The sequence below is a fragment of the Dermochelys coriacea genome, chromosome 1 (genome assembly GCF_009764565.3).
Source record: "Dermochelys coriacea isolate rDerCor1 chromosome 1, rDerCor1.pri.v4, whole genome shotgun sequence".
NCBI lineage: Eukaryota > Metazoa > Chordata > Testudines > Dermochelyidae > Dermochelys > Dermochelys coriacea.
In genome coordinates, this window is record NC_050068.2 from 119528136 (window position 1) to 119547936 (window position 19801).

The 19801-nt window shown below is 45.9% G+C and overlaps 1 protein-coding gene across 7 annotated transcripts in view; it reads left to right on the top strand.

Annotated features, from left to right (window-relative positions):
* The first annotated feature begins 2099 nt into the window (after positions 1 to 2099).
* MGAT4A (alpha-1,3-mannosyl-glycoprotein 4-beta-N-acetylglucosaminyltransferase A) overlaps positions 2100 to 19801 on the top strand; it is a 146307-nt gene continuing 128605 nt past the window's right edge. Inside the window, exons 1-3 of one of the 7 annotated variants that reach the window (XM_043519152.1) lie at positions 2133 to 2301; positions 2887 to 2983; positions 7706 to 8023. In XM_043519152.1, the coding sequence (XP_043375087.1) occupies positions 7933 to 8023 (91 nt within the window). In that variant the 5' untranslated portion in view covers positions 2133 to 2301; positions 2887 to 2983; positions 7706 to 7932. Of the gene's footprint in view, positions 2302 to 2374; positions 2852 to 2886; positions 2984 to 6190; positions 6598 to 7705; positions 8024 to 19801 lie in introns of those variants that run through there. The other 6 variants (XM_038411892.2, XM_043519339.1, XM_038411920.2 and 3 more) reach the window with 6 other exon arrangements.

Below are 19801 nucleotides of genomic sequence, written 5' to 3' on the forward strand. Positions count from 1 at the left end.
GAAACAATGGCAGGATGATATCTGATGACTGAGTTAAAGGATAAAAAAATGTGACAGTCATACGTACTGAGTAAATTACCATGGACCTTATTCAGCTTGATGTAAAACACAGTATTTTGATACTGGGGAGGAACAGAGATAGCTGTGAACTCTGCTTAGTTAATTTTCATTACTTCAAAGCTATATCTATATTTCAGGTTTTTGTGTAACGGTATGTATGTATAATAAGTTGGCAGAGTCTGTCTGAAACATCTCACACTTGTAGCAGGTTTGATTCTACTGGGAAAGGGTTAAGTGGATTGTAGCATCTCCTGCATATACTGAAGGTGGAAGTGGCTCTTTGAGAATAAAGGATCTTGGGTGTGGGGCGAGGACTCCTGAAGAACCTTAGCAGCCACCAAATGCAGTTGAGGTTTGTGCTCATCTGGGTATTACCTTACTATTGGAGTGTGTTTGTAACGTATCTGAAGGTACAGCTGCTGCCAACAGCAGCACAGAAGTAAAGATGGCATGATATGGTATTGCCACCTTTACTTCTGCACTACCTTCAGGGTTGGGTGCCCAGCCAACAGCCGCTGCTCTCCAGCTCTGAAAGCAGCACAGAAGTAAGGATGGCAATACTGTGACCCTCTAAAATAACCTTGTGACCCCCCTGCAACTCCCTTTTAGGTCAGGACCCCCAATTTGAGAAACGCTGGTCTCCCCCTTATAAAATCTGTATCGTACGGAGTAAAAGCACACAAAAGACCAGATTTCATGGGGGGAGCCCAGATTTCACAGTCTGTGATGCATTTTTCATGGCCGTGAATTTGGTAGGGCCCTACTTATACCAGTACAATTGGGGGCAAGATGACAACTTTCACAGGGTGCTGCAGTTACGTGTTATGGACTAGTACAACAGAAGGCTCCCAGATATCGATTTGTTGATCTTCTGGTATTAGTAATGTGAAGCCATACTGTATGTAATTAGTATCTTCATGTTGTGTATAGATTATTCCCCTTCCTATCTAGAAATAAGCAGTAGAGGTATAACCACTTTTATACTAGTGTAATGATATCCACAATAGGGGTGTTATACCACTCTATGATACAATTAGAGTGGTACAACTTTTGAGAGACCTGGTATAAAGCGACAGAACTTTTACATGCAGACAGGGCCTTAGCTTACTCTTCCCTGTCTCTTAGCTTATGCTTGACTTCAAAAATCCCTAATAATAGGAATAATGCAGGGGCTATAGGGCCTACATACGTATGGTTACCATAGGTCTGGATTTCCTGGACATAACCTCTTTTAGGAGCTTCTTTTCTCTGTCCAGGCAAATTTTTGAAACAACAGGAAATGTCCCGGGTTTTTGCAGAGCTCAGAAAGAGCCCGGATTGGTGCACTTCCCCATGGATCCCTCCCCTGCAAGCCACACCACAGCTCCTTGCACAGGGGAGCGCGGGTCCTACAGGGAGGCATTGCCTGCTAGCTGTTGCTGCATCCTGGGCTTGCCCTAGCCACCCTACCACTGTGATCGGGAGTGACACTAACCCCCACCTCCAGCTCTCCCCCCTAGCAGTGTCCTCTTTGGGGGAACCTGAAATACTGTGACCCTATATACTAGTGTGAAGCAACCATGTTGTTCTTTAGCTCAAGTGGGGGAGGTTTTTCTGTTTTGGGGAGCTGAAACCCCCCCCCCCCCTTTTTTTTAAAGGTCTCCTGAGACCCGCAGTATCTGAGTGCAGGAGCAGACAGGGCCCCAGCGAGCCCATGAGAGACAGCCGCGCAGCGCGCCAGGCAGCTAGCTGAGCACCACGCGAGAGCGAGCTTCGCCACGCCTGGCCGCACGCGAACGAGAGACGGACGCCCTGAGGCTGCCACAAGCGGAGCGAGCCCCCTACGTACAGGGGACTTGGAGGGCAGCTAGGCCCTTTCAGCAGCGGCGCGCGGACCGCACCCACCGGCAGGCTCATCCCACCCCCCAGGCACTGCACCACCTCGGCTCAGGCGCACGAGATTTATTTATAGTGCCAGACGCGAGATGGACAGGAGCCTGAGCCAATGAGAGGGCGCCTCTCGGCAAGTTGGCGGTTGACCTGCCGCGGAGGACCATTTGGCCAATGGGCAGCCCGGCGAGCTGCAGCGGGCGGGCTCTCCGCGCAGCGGGCTCTATAGGGCGGGCGGAGGCGGTGCGGGCTGAGGAGCTCGCGGGCCTTTGGGCGCCGCCTCAGCCCCTGCCGGCGAGGAAGCGCGAGCGGCGGCGGCTCCTCCTCACCTCCCCCCCCCCCCGCGCGGGAGCCCAGGTGGCCCGGACCCAGGTGAGCGTGGGGGCCGGGACACGCCCCCTCCTCAGCCCGGAGGGCAGGTGGGGGCTGCGCTGCGGGGGGCTCCGGGCTGAGCCGCCGGCGGACCCAGCCCACCCCGGGCCGTTGCCTCGGGGGACTGGGACCCTCCTCCCCGGCTGTGCCGCGAGCGCCCGGCCGGCGTCAGGGGCCGCGCCCCGCGGCGTGTGGGGGTCCCAAGCGGGGTCTCCCCGGCCAGTGCCCCAGCCCGGCTCCCCCGCCCCGGCGGTTGCGGGGCGCCCCGGAGCAGGGACCGCATCCCCGGAAGCTCCTCCCCGCGGGGGCTGCCCCTCCCCGCGGACTGAGGCGACGGTTACTTATCGCCGCTGCCGAAGCAGCCCAGTCGGCACCCGCGCAGCCCGGGACGCGCGGGGGCGATTGGCAGGTCCGCGAGCTCCGCTTCTCCCCCCGGCGTTGTGGGATGCCAGGGTAAAGGGATGTCGCTGTAAAGAAAACTAAGGGGCGATGGTGAGAGAGAAGCTACATCAGTAAACGGATGCGAGCCAGACCGTTCAAGGGAGCAAGGGTAATAATCCAGCCTTAATTTGTCTCGTGTTCTAGGAATTAGACACGGTGTTTGGTCCTGCTGGAAAACCCCAGGCACAACAGGGTGGTCTGGCCTTTGATTATCCCTGACTTGCTTTTCGTTTTTGCTAAAGTTGTTACGATGGCTACGTTATTTATCAGTCTTGAGCACCCGCCTAATGCTCAGTGATAAAAGTATTTATATTACTGAGCGTGATACACGTGAGACTTTCTTCAAAGTGGCTTACAAATTTTACCTCTGATCCTCACAGCCATCCGGTACTAGTGCCCTCATTATTACAGAGGAGGAGGAGGAGGAAACTGTAGCAACGACGTTTCCTGCTTGTAAGCAACAGTGATAGCCAGTGTCACCTGAGAGTAGAATTAATTCGGTTTTGGTTCCCAGTCCTGTGCTTACACTCATTCTCCCAACCCTAAATACAGAAAAATGTTCTAAGGAAGGGTTTAAAAATGGCTGTAATGAGAATGTCCCCCTTTATTTTTCTCTTTATAAGTTTTTTCTTTTTGTATATTATACAAAACAGCTTTTTAAAGGTTTTGGTGGTGGTGGTTTCTTTTGCTATTGTGAATTCCATTTTCTAGGCATTTGTGCTCCAATGTGTGTTAAGGTTTCCTCAGAACCACAAGGTACTTTAGGTCCTGATCCTACAGAGATTTATGCATAGTTGGACTGCAGGTTTGGGGCATTAACGCATATCAGGTTTTGGCACACATTTGAAACTACTTCATGTCCATTTACCAGAGGTCTGGAAGCATATAGACGTTAGCCAGTTGTTTGATTTAGTAGGCTAGGGAGCACCTCCTGAGAGATGTTGAGAGCCCTCAACTGCCATTGCCTTAAGCGTCTTGCAGGGTCAGGACTTGAGTCACATCGTCCATAGCGGGGAAGCCTAGGCCATCTCTATACTTGAGAAGTTTTACAAGTTTAACTAAATACATCTAGATAAATTGGTAGAAACCATATAATATAAATATACTTCAACTGGCTGACCCCTCATTTAGATCAGCTTAGTTTGCTAAATTACTTTACCATAATCAGTAATTTAAGCAAACAGAATAGATGTTTGGGGGTTAAATGGTTTAAGTACATCAACATTGGGGCATGCACTGGGTTAACTAGATCAATTTAAAATTTTAGTTAAATTGGTGCAATCTTTCTAGTATTGATAAGGTCTTAGAATGTGCAGTCTCTGATGCAGTGTAGTTCACTTACATCTCACTTAACGTTGTAGTTATGTTCCTGAAAAATGCTTCTTTAAGCGAAACAATGTTAAGCAAATCCAATTTCCCCATAAGAATTAATGTAAATGGGATGGTTAGGTTCCAGGGGAATTTTTTTCACCAGACAAAATACTAATATACACACAGTATAAGTTGTAAACTCACAGTTTAATACTGTACATAGCAATGAGGATTGTGAAGCTTGGTTGAGGTGGTGGAGTCAGAGGGTGGGATATTTCCTAGGGAAGGTTTTACTGCTAAATGATGAACTAGCCGCAGTCAGCTGAGCCCCTAAGGGTTAACAAGTTGTTAATGTAACCTCATGCTCTAGAAGGTAGCACAAATGGAGGGAGGAGACACAGCATGGCAGTGGCTGCAAACATTGAAAACTGAAGGGGTGATGAACCCACACTATCCCACTGGAGCGCACCACTCCCTCCACTTTCCAAAGCACTGGGGGGATGCATGTGTTTGTGACAGAGACACACACCGTGTGTGTGTGAGAGAGCGAGAGAGAGAGAGACGGACACATGCACTGTGTGTGAGAGAGACAGACGCGCATTGCCCCTTTAAGTACGCTGACCCCACTATAAGTACACTGCCTTTTTATGCCAACAAGCTCCCTCAGTCTTGAACCCTGTTGTCTCTTCCTCCCCACCCCCGCGCTCTGTGGAGATGGGGTACTTTAGTAGGGGGCAGGAGCGGAGGGAGTGGGACACCCTGACATTAGCATGCCTCTTTCCCCCCTGCTGTGCACAGCAAGCAGGAGGCTCCCGGAAGCAGCTCCAAGGCAGGAGCAGCACCCGGCAGTGGAGGGAGGGACATCTGAACGGCTGGGCAGTTGATAGCCTGCTGGGTGGCTGCCGCACAGGGAACTTGGGGGGGGCTGCCGGTCCACCCTGATTCCAAGCCCTCACCACCTAGCTCCAACAGACTGCTCTTTCTGCAAGCAGTGGACAAAGCATGCGGCTGCCAAACAACCTTATAAGGGAGCATTGTGCAATTTTAAACGAGCATGTACTCTAGTAGATGAATGACGTACAACGTTAACTGGGATAATGTTAAGTGAGGAGTTACTGTACCCCTAAATAATAACTAGGTTATGGGTGGAAAAAAGGAGTGTGTGGGGGGGAGGAGAAGAATAGCATAAGAGCAAACCCAACTCACCACAATCTACAGTACTACTTACTTCATTTGCAAACATCTAGTTTTGCACATATTACTGTGGCTTGTACTTACTTTCTTCCCCTTTCTGCTGCTGTTTGAGACATTCATATATCATGCCTTGTCTTATAAAAACTCTTTGAGCAATGACTGTCTTCTTATGTGTTTGTAAAGAACAGTGGGATTCCAGTTTTGATTGGAACCTCTAGATGTTATTGCAGAACATCATAATAGCTCTCTAAAACCAACCTAATGCTGTTACTGTCAGCATTGTTGATATCATTACCTCCCAGTCAATTAGGCCTGTCACCTGAGAGTCATTTTAGGTTCCTCCCTCTTTCCAATCCTATACATCCAGGCCATATAAAAATCTCACTGCTTTTTTCCTTAACACTTCCAAGATCTTTTCTCTCTGTCCACACTACTTTAATTCTCATTTAGGCCTTCATCTTCTGATTTAACTACTGCAACCTACTCTCTGGTCTTCCTTATGTCCATCTCATCTCCCTTAGAACGTTCAAAATGAGGGTGATAGATAATTTTTCCTGAGCTATAATTCAAACAGCGTCAGTCCTCTCTCTGAATCTCTCTACTGGTTCTCTCTCTCTCTCTCTCTCTCTCTCTCCCTTCACATCAAATTCTTCTTGTCTACCTTAAATGTTCTTCACAACTCTGCCCTTCCTATTTATCTATTCTTATATCGCATTGTCCCAGGTGCTCTCTCAAGGTCAGCCTTTATCGCACATTTGTCCACTTCTCCCACAAGTACCTTCTTGATGCTCCTTACATGTGGAATGCTCTCTCCAAACTAATATGTGAAGTACCTGCCCGACTCTGTTTTTAAATTCCCTCAAGGGTCACTACAACGATTATACTAATGGTAAATTACCAAGTGAAAAAGATTGGGAAGGCTTCTGATTTAAAAAAATATTAAAAAAAAAAAAATTTATGAAGAGTTGTAACCTGAAAGTTGTGTGCAGTGTTAGTCTGCGAAATCATGTGCTCCTATAACTGTTACGTTTTTCTCTCTATTTGTTTGTGACACACTCTTGGTGCATCTTGTCTTAATTGTAAGCTCTCTGCATAAGGGTCTTTGTTACTATATATTTTTATAGCTGTTAACACAATGGGGCCCCAGCTGATTGGAGTCTTAAGGTGCCAGTGTATTAAATTTTTTTTCCTTTTGCTCTTAACTGATGACCTATTTGAATGAGAAATAAATGATCAGTTCTGAACTGGAAAACTTAAACTCAAAGAAATTCTTGCCAGCTGAGTAACAAACTTCTGTCAGATGGAATTTGAAATAGAAGATCTGGCAGTATCTTGAAGAAACAATATCAGGTACTTAGGCTTCATGTTTATGCCATTTCATAATTGTGTAGTCTGGTAGGAGGAAAGTCCTCCAGATTTCTCTGGTACTTAAAAATCCCAGAAACCAGACATTGGCCTGTTTTGGGATGTTTGATCTGCTCAGGTAGTGCAAAAAGGCGGAATACTTAGAATTTTCCAGTAAATTGAGCTATTGACTGGGCAATGCTAGCATAGCTATCTCCTGCACTACACCCTGGTGTGAAGGGTAGTGGTGGGGAGACAGGTAGGGGCATGGGCAGAGTGTAGTATTCTCAGATGATTCCTTGGGGACCGCTGCCAGCTGGTGTAGGTTGAAGGAGCTCTGAAGCCTTGGTGTAACCCATGCCAGAGCTAAAGCTGTGGTTGAAAGAAAGTTGGAGACTGCTGGACCACTCACTCTCCTGCACTGCACAGATCTGTGTTGAATTAAATCTGGCATATTGTCTTCTGTGCATCTAACACTGTTTTGGGTTCCTGTGCATCCTATATTGGGTCAGGAGCAGTTAACTAAAATACGGTAACTCTGGAAATGCTAATTGAGAGCTCTGATTCTTCAGTTCACTGTTCACAGGTGCACCAGTGAGCCTGTATAGTTTTGTTGATTTCAGTGATGCTCTGTGCAAGTGCACCACTGTTACCTATGTGCAGTGAATCACATAATTGAGGCCTTGGACTATAGGTCTTTTCTTGAAGAGTTAATCTTCTGTGATTCTAGTATGTACCTGTGCAGCACCTTGAATGATGAGACTTGGTCCTGTTTGGGCCATTTGGTATTGCTGTAACAAATACTAATATTATTGATATTTGTAGCATACAAACAAAACATGTGCTAATTGTGTCCTTTTCAGAAACAAAACTTTTTAATGAAAGGGACAAATTAGTATGTCAAGTAGTATTCATGTTTGAAGAAAGTATCCCAAAAATGGGTGAGCGGAAAGGAGAACTAATCTGCTTGTGCCATACTTGACTGTATCCATTTTAGTAAAGAGCATCATAGTACTAATGGTGTTTCTATTATGTGTTTTGATATAGAGGTGAGACTGCTTATGAATATATTTTTGTGCCTCTAACTGATCAATTGTGTTCCCTTTGTAAACAGGAGTAGAAGCATAAAGAAGTTTACTTTATGAAGGCTAATGAGTGACTCAAGTAACAGTTTGAAGCGATGTAACTGCTGGACTGGTTTTACGGAGCTTTTGAAATGAGAGAGCTACATCTCTCATTCTTGTTGGTCAAGTGATGCTAATGGTGGAATAAACTGACTTCAGTACTACTGATCAATCCAAATCGCAAGTACCATATAAACAAGTGTGATGTTGAAATGAGATGAGGCTCCGAAATGGAACTGTGGCCACTGTGTTAGTTTTCATCACTTTTCTCAGTTTGTCCTGGTACACTGCATGGCAAAATGGTAAAGGTAAGACAAATATTTTCTGAAAAGAAACTGAACTCTAGCTATGTGTGAAGGAGAAGTGAATGATGCAACATATGCTGTTTTTTTAAAATGCTTTTCTTAATGCTAGTAGGCTGTAAACTGAATGTTGACTACTTCTGCTCAAGAGTATTACCTTGATGAGTAATATGCATCTATTTTTGCACTCAGAAAATCAACCTGGAGGGATGCCTGTTGGTTTTTGTTTGAAAACATATTTCTGTGGAGATAAACAAGCCTTTTTTTCCCTAATGGAAAAGGGCTATGTTAGGCAGTATCTCCATTGCACATTTGCAGGAGAAAAGATGCTCTTCTTTAATTTTTCCAGTGGGCCAGGCTGGAGAATATAAACATTACTTTTTGGTGCCACTTTCTATTTTTTCTTATTGTTTTGGTGATTGGAATGGCAAACTGCAACTCAACATCTTTTGAGAGATTTTTCTCCCTTCTGTCTTGCCTTTTGAGGGAAATGTAAAATATTTCCAGTTTGACCTGTTTATATGAAATATTCCTTTTCTAGTCATTTAAATAAGGAATTTGTGAATTCTATATATTAGATTTTTACAAAACTGATATGTTTGTTGAGGATTGTATTACTGTTAGCTCAAGTCACTTCAAAATGATGAATATGCTCTAATTGTCTCTTCTAAGACTGACTTTCTCAATGCGGGGTGTGAGCACATCACTTCCTGATGGAGCAGGGGGTTGGTGGCGGAGAGTCTTAGAGTAAAAGTGCCATGGGGCGGGCAATTACCAGATCACAATGCCTCTCTCTCAGATTTTGGGAAGGGACAGCCAGGTTACATTTGAGTGAGTGGCATTGTGACTTGGCACTTATTACTTTTGCCATCCTTCCAGCGCCCCTTATCTGATGCTTTCTAAACAGGTGGGAATGTTTTTATAGCACCATTTGACTTGCATTTTCAGTAATTTGCCTAATGGTTCATGAACATACACGTGGAACACTAGGTGGCAGTCTACTCGCATTGTAAGGATGGGCGGGGATCCAAGTTTTTAAAAATAAAATAAATTTAAAAAATACTAAGGTGGGGCATGGTTTAAAAAAAAAAAAAAAAGGCTGGGAACCCCTATGCTGAGAGAGTGCTGTTTTGGGGTTCTGATCCTGCACCACTGAAGCATTGACTTCCCGGAAAGCAAGCCAAGACTTGCCAGGAATCCCATCTGTTACAGAGAGAGCCAACCTAGAGTCTTTCTTTAAAAAAAAATCTGTGGGAAGAAAGACAAACAAAGCCTTTGGGAAGAAACATATGGGCTGTGTTGCAGGTTGGCTAATTTGTCTTCATTGTGCATTTGTAGGAGAAACAGATGTTATATCCTTTAATCTGTTTTGTAACAGTTGGTCAATGGGCTTGGCTGCTGAACATAAACATCAATGAAACAGCTGCATTCTTGAGGTCAAGATACTGTAAATTTGTTTTAATTGGGCAATAGAAATCTAAATTTGACAAACAATGAAAACAGAAGGATATTAATACTGTACCAGAAATGCTGAATTTTGCATGTTGGCTTATAAAATGCACGTACCCTTTCTCATAAAAGTTTCATGCTATATAACTTGGACAAAGATATTACAATATGCTGCTTCTGCAAATTCTGATGACAGTGTCTTTATAAATACCTTGATACATATCTGTGGACTTTTAGTCAGGGTGGATTTGATTTAAATCACTAGTCAGGAAGACTTGATTTAATCATGGATTTCTACTTAAGTGCATTCTTGTTGGTTGTTATAACCTTAATACATATTCTTCGCAACTCAGAGAGAGAGAGATGTAGGTTTCATTTTTAGAAGGTACACGCAATACATTTTTAAAGTGATTTATTTTGAAAACTTTTCAGATTTGTTTTACAGCTATATCAGAAGATTAATGATTGTTTGGTTATTTCATTTACTAAGGTGATTTTTATGAAGTCATTGGGAGGTGAACTATCTCCAATTCAACAGGTTAATCAATAATATTTGGAGGATTTTCTTGCCAAGCTGTATTAGGAGGAGAATATCACCAGATAGACATTTAAATTGTTTTATTTAACTAAAACAACAACATTATTATGTATTCTGGATTTTTTTCTTCAACAGCAAACATATAATATTTTAACAAAACAAGCATATGGATCTTTGAATTCAGCTAAACATTCAAGTTTTTTAAAATCACGTTTGTTTTTGTTTTAAACTAAAATAGTTAATATTTTTAAAAAAAATCAACTGTCAGCCAGGTCAACGTGAGAAACTTAAAATATTGGCTTCTGCAGCTAACTCAGTCATCTTCACCTTCATTTTCCTGTTGGTTCATAATCTGGAAAAGAAAAACAAGCTTTCCTCCTTTTTCAGGTCCCCAACGATTTCTCAATTTGGAATGAATTAATCCAAAGAAAGAAAATATTCTTTCTACACCGGCAGAAGAAGCTACTGCTGTTGAGAGAGATTATCACTTCAACAGTTTCTGAATCCAAGTACTAAAGTGACTTCCACCAGTTCACTGGTGTAACTTTTCTTTAAAACATCCTCGGCAAACCTATTTCTTGAATGGATCACCCTTAGCTCTGAAATTTATTATAGTTAGCATTATGGAAGCATGATTGCTGGATGTCCATGTCATTGCCAACTCCTCTTCTTCATCTGTTAAGGTTTGACCCTGGTACCGAGTATTGAGAATATTTGCAAGAAAATGAGCTGGAGATAGTGCTTGTCCCATTCTTTAATGCTTGTAATTTAACTCTGTCATTGCATATTTCTCTTTTTAAGATCTCACTCAATTCCTTCCGAATTTCAACAGCGTCAGCAATAAAACAGCTATTTCTCTGCATTTTGTTCAAGGTTACAGAAATAGGCTTCAAGGTACTCAGCATGTATTCAACATTTCTCTTAAGCCCAATGTTGAGAACTTTGGCAATGCCATCTTTTTTCAAGATTTTGTTCACAAACTGTCATCAGATTAGGCCACTCTTGATACAGTACTCAAAACAGTCCATTACTGAGTTCCATTACACGTCTTGTGGGAGAGTTAGCTTCGTTCCTCCCACTTTTTTCAGAGCAGCTGCTGCAAAGTAGTTGTTACAGAAGTATTTTGCAGTTTCAACAATATTAACCTTAATTTCTGGAACACTGAAGTCTTTGGCTAGGAGGTGCATCAAATGAGCACTGCAACTGTATGTTAACTTGGGACTCTTTTCTAAATAATCTCTTCTCATCTTGGATACATTTGCAGCATTATCTATGACCAAGCTGCGTACTAGACATTTGAATTTTTTTCCCACAGTTTTATAGTTTTTACTGCTGCTGCTTGTAAGCATTCTGCTCTGTGTGCATTTCCTGATATATCAATTGTTTCTGTAAGGAAGACATTCCCTTCTTCTGTTGTCACACAAGCACATACAACAGGATAATTGTGGGCATTGCTCCACCCATCAAGTCTCAGGTTAACAATTTCACTCTAGACTTTTTGCACACCGCTCAATGTCTTTGTCATACACTTTGTCCAGCAATTTGCCTGAGACATCTGCTCTGTTGGGGGGGACTGTATCCTGGTCTTAATCACTGAACCATGTTAATGATGTGTGGGTTATCAATCACACTGAAAGAAGAGTTTGTTGTATAAAGAAACTGGGCAATTTTTTCATCAATTACACATACACTTTGGTTTTCCTCTAAGAAAAATAGTTTTGTTTACTATTCCAAAGATTTTTTTTTATGACTGTGCTTCAACTAAAAAAACTCTTGTCTCTAATTTCAGATGTCTTTTGTAATTTTAAGGAACTGATATTTGTGTTGCAATGGCTCTATGGATAGGCTGTCAAAATCTGAGTGATGCCCTCACTAACTTTACTCTGTCGACCTTTTGTAAAGGGACGCTATCTGGTTAAAATTCACAGACCTGATTCTTGCATTGTGATTCGGCAGCATTTTATCAATAACTACACAGTGTACAAGGCAGTGTAGAATCAGGCTACATAGGTATTAAACTAGCTTCTTTACCTATAAGACATTAAATTTTTCAAATTGAAAATTTTGCCATTAATTCTAATTGTTTTTTTGCATTTCACTCATCTTAGATAATGAAAATTGAAGTTAATTGTACTGTCATTTCTAGTATTTAACTTCATTTTCCCTCATTTCTGACCCCACCCCAGAGCCCGCATCCTCCTCTCCCACCCAGAGCCTGCTCCCCCACCCTTAACCGTCTCCCATACCCCCAGCCCCCAAGCACCCTCCTGCTCTTCCTAGCAGCTGCCTCAGTTAGGTGGCCCTGTTTCCCACAAGTGGCCAGCAGCTGCTTGGGGAGGAAGAGTCAGACAGAGATGCTCCAAATTTTTGGCTACCTTCCCTGATAGTCCCTACCCAGAGGCCTCCACTTTAGCCCCACTGAGCTGTCTACACTGCAATTACGTGCCCTGCTGGCCTGGCTCAGTGGACTGGGACTATAACATTACTGTGTAGACATTTGGGCTCTCTGAGTCCTTCCCCCGTTGGGAGTCTCTAGCTAAACCTCAAGCTCTGAACAAACACCGCCCCACAGCGAGCCCCAGTCAGTGGACGGGAGCAGCCAGGTTTAAGTGCTGTGTAGATGCACCCACCCACACCCTCTCCCAGCAAGTAGGACACAGCAACTGCTAGCCTAGATGGCTGTGCAGGCCAGTCCCTGCAGGAGGTGCATGTAGGTTAGTTTGGTTTTGGGTGTATCTCTGTCACTTCATCCAGGGTCAGTGCACTGGGGCTGCTCTGGCTTCCGCCAGTGGAATGGCCACTGCAACCCACCCAGTCAGTGGGGCATATCAGAAGCCACCCCAGCAGCCTGACATCGCTGTGCACAACGCTTGGCACTGGTGGGTACCCGCTGGAGTCTGCAAAAAGTAAGTGGGTCATGTGGTCTGATGGTGCCAACACCATGGGCAGCACAAAAGGGGCCTGGCAACAGGGAATGCATAGCGTCACTTGGATTGATGTTCCTGAAACAGAAGGGGGGAGGAATAGCTCAGTGGTTTGAGCTTTGGCCTGCTAAACCCGGGATTGTGAGTTCAATCCTTGAGGGGGCCATTTAGGGATCTGGGGCAAAAATTGGGGATTGGTCCTGCTTTGAGCAGGGGGTTGGACTAGATGACCTCCTGAGGTCCCTTCCAACCCTGATATTCTATGATTACCCTCTATGAAGAGCTAGTCCCTGGCTATGATGATCTCCCTCTCACCCATATACAGACCCTTTATGTTTCAAATAAAGGACAACTTGGAGAAAGTTTATTTTTAAAGGCACCTCCCCAATGTTTTATTTGTGACACACACTCATATACAAATAACACATTTTATTACAGTGTGCAATCCTTTTAATGATGATTGGTGTATATGAGACAATATTTATTGATTTATGTGGAACATTGGGCACCGAACAAAGGACAGGTGGTCACGCAGTGTGTGACATTCTAACAAATCTGGGACATAGTACACATGAAAAAACTTGAAGAACACTAGAAAATCTGTTGGTTAGTAGGATGGTAAAATAGGGAGGGGTCCATTTCTGTGGCCTGAATTACATTTTATGCAACCTTATCTTCTTAACGTTAAAGAGCTACAATGAATTCATAAAATAACATCAGTGCAATATTAAGGTTAAACATAAGTGTGTGGAAATCTTAACATTAAGAGCCCATATCCCTCCTGCATCCCATAACATTAATTTGTGCAGATTGCATATATTGTCTATTAAAGCATACATTTAAACAGTTTAACTAGTCATTAAACATGGAACAGCATAACTTTTTCCCCTACTATACAGTTCATTTTCAGGTAGGGAAGGAGTCAGTCAGTGGCTGCAGCACTACTGGATCCCCTACCAGGACAATTGGGTGAGGCAAGGAAAACAAAGCTCCTGCAATAGTCTCTTTAGTCTCGCTCATTGAGAGTGGTGGGACTCTTTTGGGGGGCAATTAATTTTGCAGTAGTGTTTAAAACCTCTCCCTGGTGAGGTGAAGGGTATTTGAATCACACATTCTAACTGTTGCAACTCCTGGCCTTCTGGTGCCTGTTTAGGCCTTGCAGTGAAAATCAGTGAGCAAAGGGGGAGTGGGGGGGAGAGAGCAAGTGATGGAAGGAAAGGGGATGGAGTGAACCAAGGCGGAGCCTAGAGGAAGAGGTGGGATGGGCGGGCTCTCGGGAAGAGGCAAAGCAGGGTTGTTCGGTTTTTAGCAATTAGAAAGTTGACAACCCTACGTCACTGAAAGGTAATATATCTCCGAGTGCTTGCTCATGTTAATTCAAAGTAGGTGTGCTCATGCCATGAGCAGTCATCGGAAGTTTTTTTTCCCTAGCGGTACCCATTGGGTCAGCTGTAGTCTCCTGGAGTCGTGCCTTCATATCAGTGTGTGTATAGGTCCCTGCTGAGGTGTCACTTCTTCAGTTCCTTCTTACCGCTAGTGATAGTCATTGGAGCCTCTCTCTTCTTTTAACTATGGCAAATGATCCCCAGTGGACTTTCTCTTATTGTATATGTGACTAGTTTAAACTTAGGATTGATTAGTTTTCATTAATTCATAGCTAAGATAAGTTTTAGTTGTTGGTTTCTACCCCCAACCACCACGTTCTCCCCTTCCCAGGGACTGGGGCATACTTTGTTCTCAGGTGTTCAAACCATGCGAGTCCTGTCTGAAGCCTATGCCATAGGGAGACTCTCATGTCTCCTGCTTGAAGTGGTTTTGGGGGAAGCTCATCAGACTGAGAAATGCAAATCTGCAAAGGCTTCCACCCAAGGGCTAAGAAGGAGAGAGAGATTTTAGGCTAAAATTGCTTCTCATGGAGTCAGCCTTTCGTCCTCATCTGACGTCCGACCCCAAGCCCAGCACTTTAGTGTGGAGTGCACTGGCCTCAGTAAGAGAGGCTGCAGCACCAAGAAAGGACTCGGGCTCCAGAGACCCTCAGCACCATCACTTCCCAGCATCGAAAACTTCCTCTGGTGTGGTGCATGGCACCGCTCCAATTTGCTGGTGCCGCACAAGACCAACACAAGTTGCTCTCCCACTAAAGCAGCAGCGCGAAGAGATGCCCTGGGATGCCCTGCTCTAGGTCAGCTGGCGCCATCAATTCCAGCCTTGTAGGGAGGTCCGTCGAGTCCGGTTCTTGTTGAATCCCCAGTGCAGGAGTGTCAGTTGGAGGACCTTCCCCTGCACCGGCGCAGCAAAGAGTAGCTTCTAAAGGCAAGCCGGCAATGATGTGGCACTGCTCTCCCTGGCCTCAGCACTGCTCCCTGGCACTGTCTTGCTCCACTGAGGTCCGAGTCTTCATCTGACTCGGAGGCAGAGTCATACATCTCTAGGTGGAGCCAGCAGCGTGGTCGGCACCACTCCAGACAGGAGAAAGGGCAGCCGTTGCCTATGATGCCGTGGCCACCACAGTGGCAGGTGTCAGCTCAATGGTCCTTCTGGACCGCATTGGCCTACCACCAAGGGTCCGGATCATGTTGGTTGTAATGGAGGCACAGGGGCCCTCCATCATCATCTGTAGCTCAGGAACCTCCTTGAGGCCATGAGATGGGTACCCAGGCTGCAGCAGGGGCCGGCACGGGTCCAGCACCACACGACCCATCTACGCAGGGGGATCTCTGCGAGCCGGAGGGAAGGAGGACCCAGTGGCACTGCAGGCAGCATCCTCATTCTCTCTGGATGAGGCAATGGCAGGCACATCTACCGTGCTGCTGGCCATGGACAACAGAGCTCACCAGGAGTTGCTCAGAAGGAAGAGCAGGACAGACCCCATGGTCGACATTCTGGTGCCTGAAGGTCCCTCAAGGGTAGCTTTGTCTCTCATTAAGACCATTCAGAACACTACTAAAGTGTTGTGGCAAACGCCCGCCTCTCCTTTTCCTCCCCTCTCCCCCCGCCCAAAACCAAAGGAGTGAAGAAGTAGTTTGTGCTTTCAAAAGGGTATGAGTACCTTTTCATTCACCCTCAGCCAGACACATTGGTTGAGGCGGCTGCCAACAAAAAGGAAAGGCAAGAGCAACCGGGACTGACTCCCAAGTCCAAGGAGGCAAAGAAGTTGGATCTCTTCGGTAGGAAGATGTATTCTACCGGGGGCCTCAAGCTTCACATTGTCAACGAACAAGGGTCCTCCGCCACCACAGCTTTAACTCCTGGAACACGTTGTCCAAATTCAAGGAGCTGCTTCTGGGTGTTTCTCATTCAGAGTTTACTGCTGTTCTTGAGGAAGGCAAGGTCATTGCGAGGACCTCCTTTCAGGCCTCCCTGGATTCTGTGGATTCAACACCCATCACTATGAGAAGGGGCTCATGGCTTCAGGTGTCAGGACTTCCGCATGAAGTTTATGCAGACAATTCAAGACTTGCCTTTCAATGGCTCAGGGCTTTTCTTGGAGCAAACAGATTCTAAGCTCTGTAGCCTTGAAGGCTCACAGGCAACACTGAAGTTCCTTGGGCTTCATACATCAGCCCCCCAGAGGAAACATTTTAAGCTGCAGCCTACCCCTCACTTCTACTCTGCTCCCCCAAGACAGGACTATAGCAGGAAGAGGGGGCAGGAGTAATAGATGGACCTTCTTAGTCCTCCTTTAACTAGGGCCACGGTTCAGCGAGGCAGCTCTCAGCCCCCAAGCAAAAGAATCATCCACTCCCCACTCACCCCTTTGACCCTTCCCAAATTGCCCTGTGATGCTTGCAACAGCATTAGCAATATCCAATGCCGATCTGTCTCCGCCAGGGGACCCCTGGGGAGGGGGCTGGGGTGTGACAATGGTAGAAATGGGATATTCTCTCCAATTCTGTTTCCTCCAACCTTCCCCGTCGCTGTTCAGGGACCCTTCCCATAAGCAACTTCTCATGCAGGAGGTGCAAATGCTCCTACAAATTGGGGCAGTAGAGAAAGTTCCTCTGGAATTCAGGGGTGTCTGTTCCCTATTTCCTAATCCCGAAGGCCAGGGTGGGCTCAGACCTGCGAAACCTCAACAGATTCATGAAGTTGACGTTCCACATGGTCTCCTTGGTTTCCTTTATCCCCTCCCTGGATCCAGGGGACTGGTACGCTGCCCTTGACTTGAAGGACGCATACTTTTACATGTCTATAGTTCTGTCCCACAGATGGTTTCTCCGCTTCCTGGTCACCAATGCCCACTAGTCTCTAAGGTGCCACAAGTACTCCTTTTCTTTTTATCAGTTTACAGTTCTCCCTTCAGCCTCTTGGCGGCCCCTTGGGTGTTCACCAAGTGCATGTTGGTTGTAGTTGCCTTCCTGCAGAAGCAGCAGGTACAAGTATTCCCATACCTAGACAACTGGTTAATCAAGGGCCACTCTAGGGCCCAAGTGGAGGACCACGTGAGCCTGGTTCAGGTGACATTCGACAGGCTCGAACTGATACTGAATATGGCAAAATCAGCCCTAACCCTTACTCATAGGATAGAGTTCATTGGAGCTCTCCTAGACTCTGGTCAAGCCAGGGAATTCCTTCCGGAAACAGGTGTTCTTGCCATGGGCGCCATCATAGAGGCGATACCCCACTACTACAGCACACAATTGGCTGAAGCTGCTCGGCCATATGGCCGCTTGTACTTATGTAGTATAGCACACCAGGCTGCAGCTCCGACCCTTTCAAGCTTGAATAGCCTTGGTATACAGGCTGAATTGAGACCATCTAGACAAGTTGGTCACACTCTTCCAGTTATGGAGCCCCTCCTTTGGTGGCTTAACCCGCAAGTGGTGTGTGCGGGAGCGGCCTTCTCCGGGCCCCAACCCTTGCTGTGTCTAGTAATGGATGTGTTGGCAATGGGTTGGGGGGGGTGCACCTAGGAAGACTCAGGACTCAAGGTCTCTGGTCCAAAGCAGAACTTTTTGCTGCACATCAGTATCAGGGAGCTATGTGCAGCTTGCCTTGCTTGCCAGACATTTCACACCCATCTGGAGGGCAGATGTGTGTGTCCGTATTGACAGACAATACAAGTTATGGTGTATATAAAAAGACAGTGGTGCTTGCTCTTCTCCCCTGTGCCAGGAAGCCCTCAAGCTGTGGGACTTCTGCATTGCCCACTTGATACATCTGGAGGCATTGTACCTTCCGGGCTCTCAGAATGAACTGGCTGATCATCTCAGCAGGTCCTTCCACAACCATGAGTGGTCCCTCCACCCGGATGTCGTGATCAACATCTTCCGAAGGTGAGGATTTCCCCAGATAGACTTGTTCGTAACATGGTACAACAAGAAGTGTCAGCAGTTCTGTTCCTTCCTGAATCACAGTCCGGTCTCCTTCGCAGATGCCTTTCTTCTTCCTGGGAAAGGACACCTGCTGTATGCATTCCCACCCTTTCCGCTCGTGTACAAGATCCTGCTGAAAGTCCAAAGAGAGGGAACATCAGTGATCTTGACAGTACCGGCATGGTAACATCACCACTGGTGGTTCATGCTTCTAGACCTGTCATAGACACACCTATAGCCCTGCTCCTGGACTTGATCACCCAGGACCATGGCTGCCTCCAGTATCTTAATCTAGAGTCTCTCCACCTCATGGCATGGAAACTGTGGCTAAACCCTTTGGAGCTCACATGCTCAGACTCGGTTAGGAAAGTTCTCCTTGGCAGCAGGAAACCATCCACTAGAGCCACTTATTTGGCTAAGTGGAAGAGGTTCTTGATTTGGTCACTGAAAAAGGACAGTCCACCATTACAGTCATCAATTCCCTTCATCCTGGACTATTTACTGCACCTGAAACAGCAAGGTCTGGCAGTATTGTCAGTAAAGGTGCTTCTGGCTGCCATCTCTGCTTTCCATCCCTGGTCAGTTCTGCTGACTGGTCAGTATTTGTTAACCCCATCGTTGACCACTTCCTCAAGGAACTAGATAGACTGTACCCTCATGTAAAGCAGCCAATCCCCCATGGGATCTCAGCCTGGTGCTCTTGAGGCTGATGGGCCCTCTTTGTGTGCCCTTAGCAACATGCTCCCTCCTCTACCTTTCCTGGAAAGTGGCATTCCTGATGGCAATAACTTCAGCCAGGGGAGGTGTCTGAGCTTAAGGCCTTGACCTCCGAGCCCCCTTCTACTGTTTTTTATAAGGACAAGGTACAGTTGCGACCATACCTGACTTTTTCCTCCAAAAGATAGTTTCGCAATTCCATGCGAATCGGGACATATTTCTTCCAGTGTCCTTCCCTAAGCCGCATGCTAGTAACTGGCAATGGATGCTCCACTCCCTGGATGTCGGACGAGTGTTAGCTTTTTACATTTAGCAGACAAACCGGTTTAGAAAATTAACACAGCTTTTCATTGCAGTGGATGAGGGGGCTTCTGGTGTCATCCCAAAGGATCTCTTCATGGATCACGACCTGTATCAGGATGTGCTACAACCTAGCAAAAATACCTAGCAATAACAGCGTACTCCATAAGATTGCAGGCTTCCTTGGCAGCGTTCCTGGCAGATGTCCCCATTCAAGACATCTGCAGGGCAGCGACGTCATCAATCCACACCTTTGTCGTACTACGCCATTACACAGCAGGCCAGAAATGATCCCGCGTTTGGCAGAGTGGTGCAGCAGTCTGTGACTCGGTGAACTCCGACCCCTCCTCCTAGGGACTGCTTGGGAGTCAACTATTTGGAATCGACATGAGCAAGCACTCGCAGAAGAAAAAACGGTTACCTACCTCTCATAACTATTCTTCAAGATGTGGTGTTCAAGTCCAAGACCCACCCACCTACACCTCTGTTGGAGTACTCTGGCAAGGAGGAGTGGTGGCAGGTGAAGAGGTGGCGGGTTGGC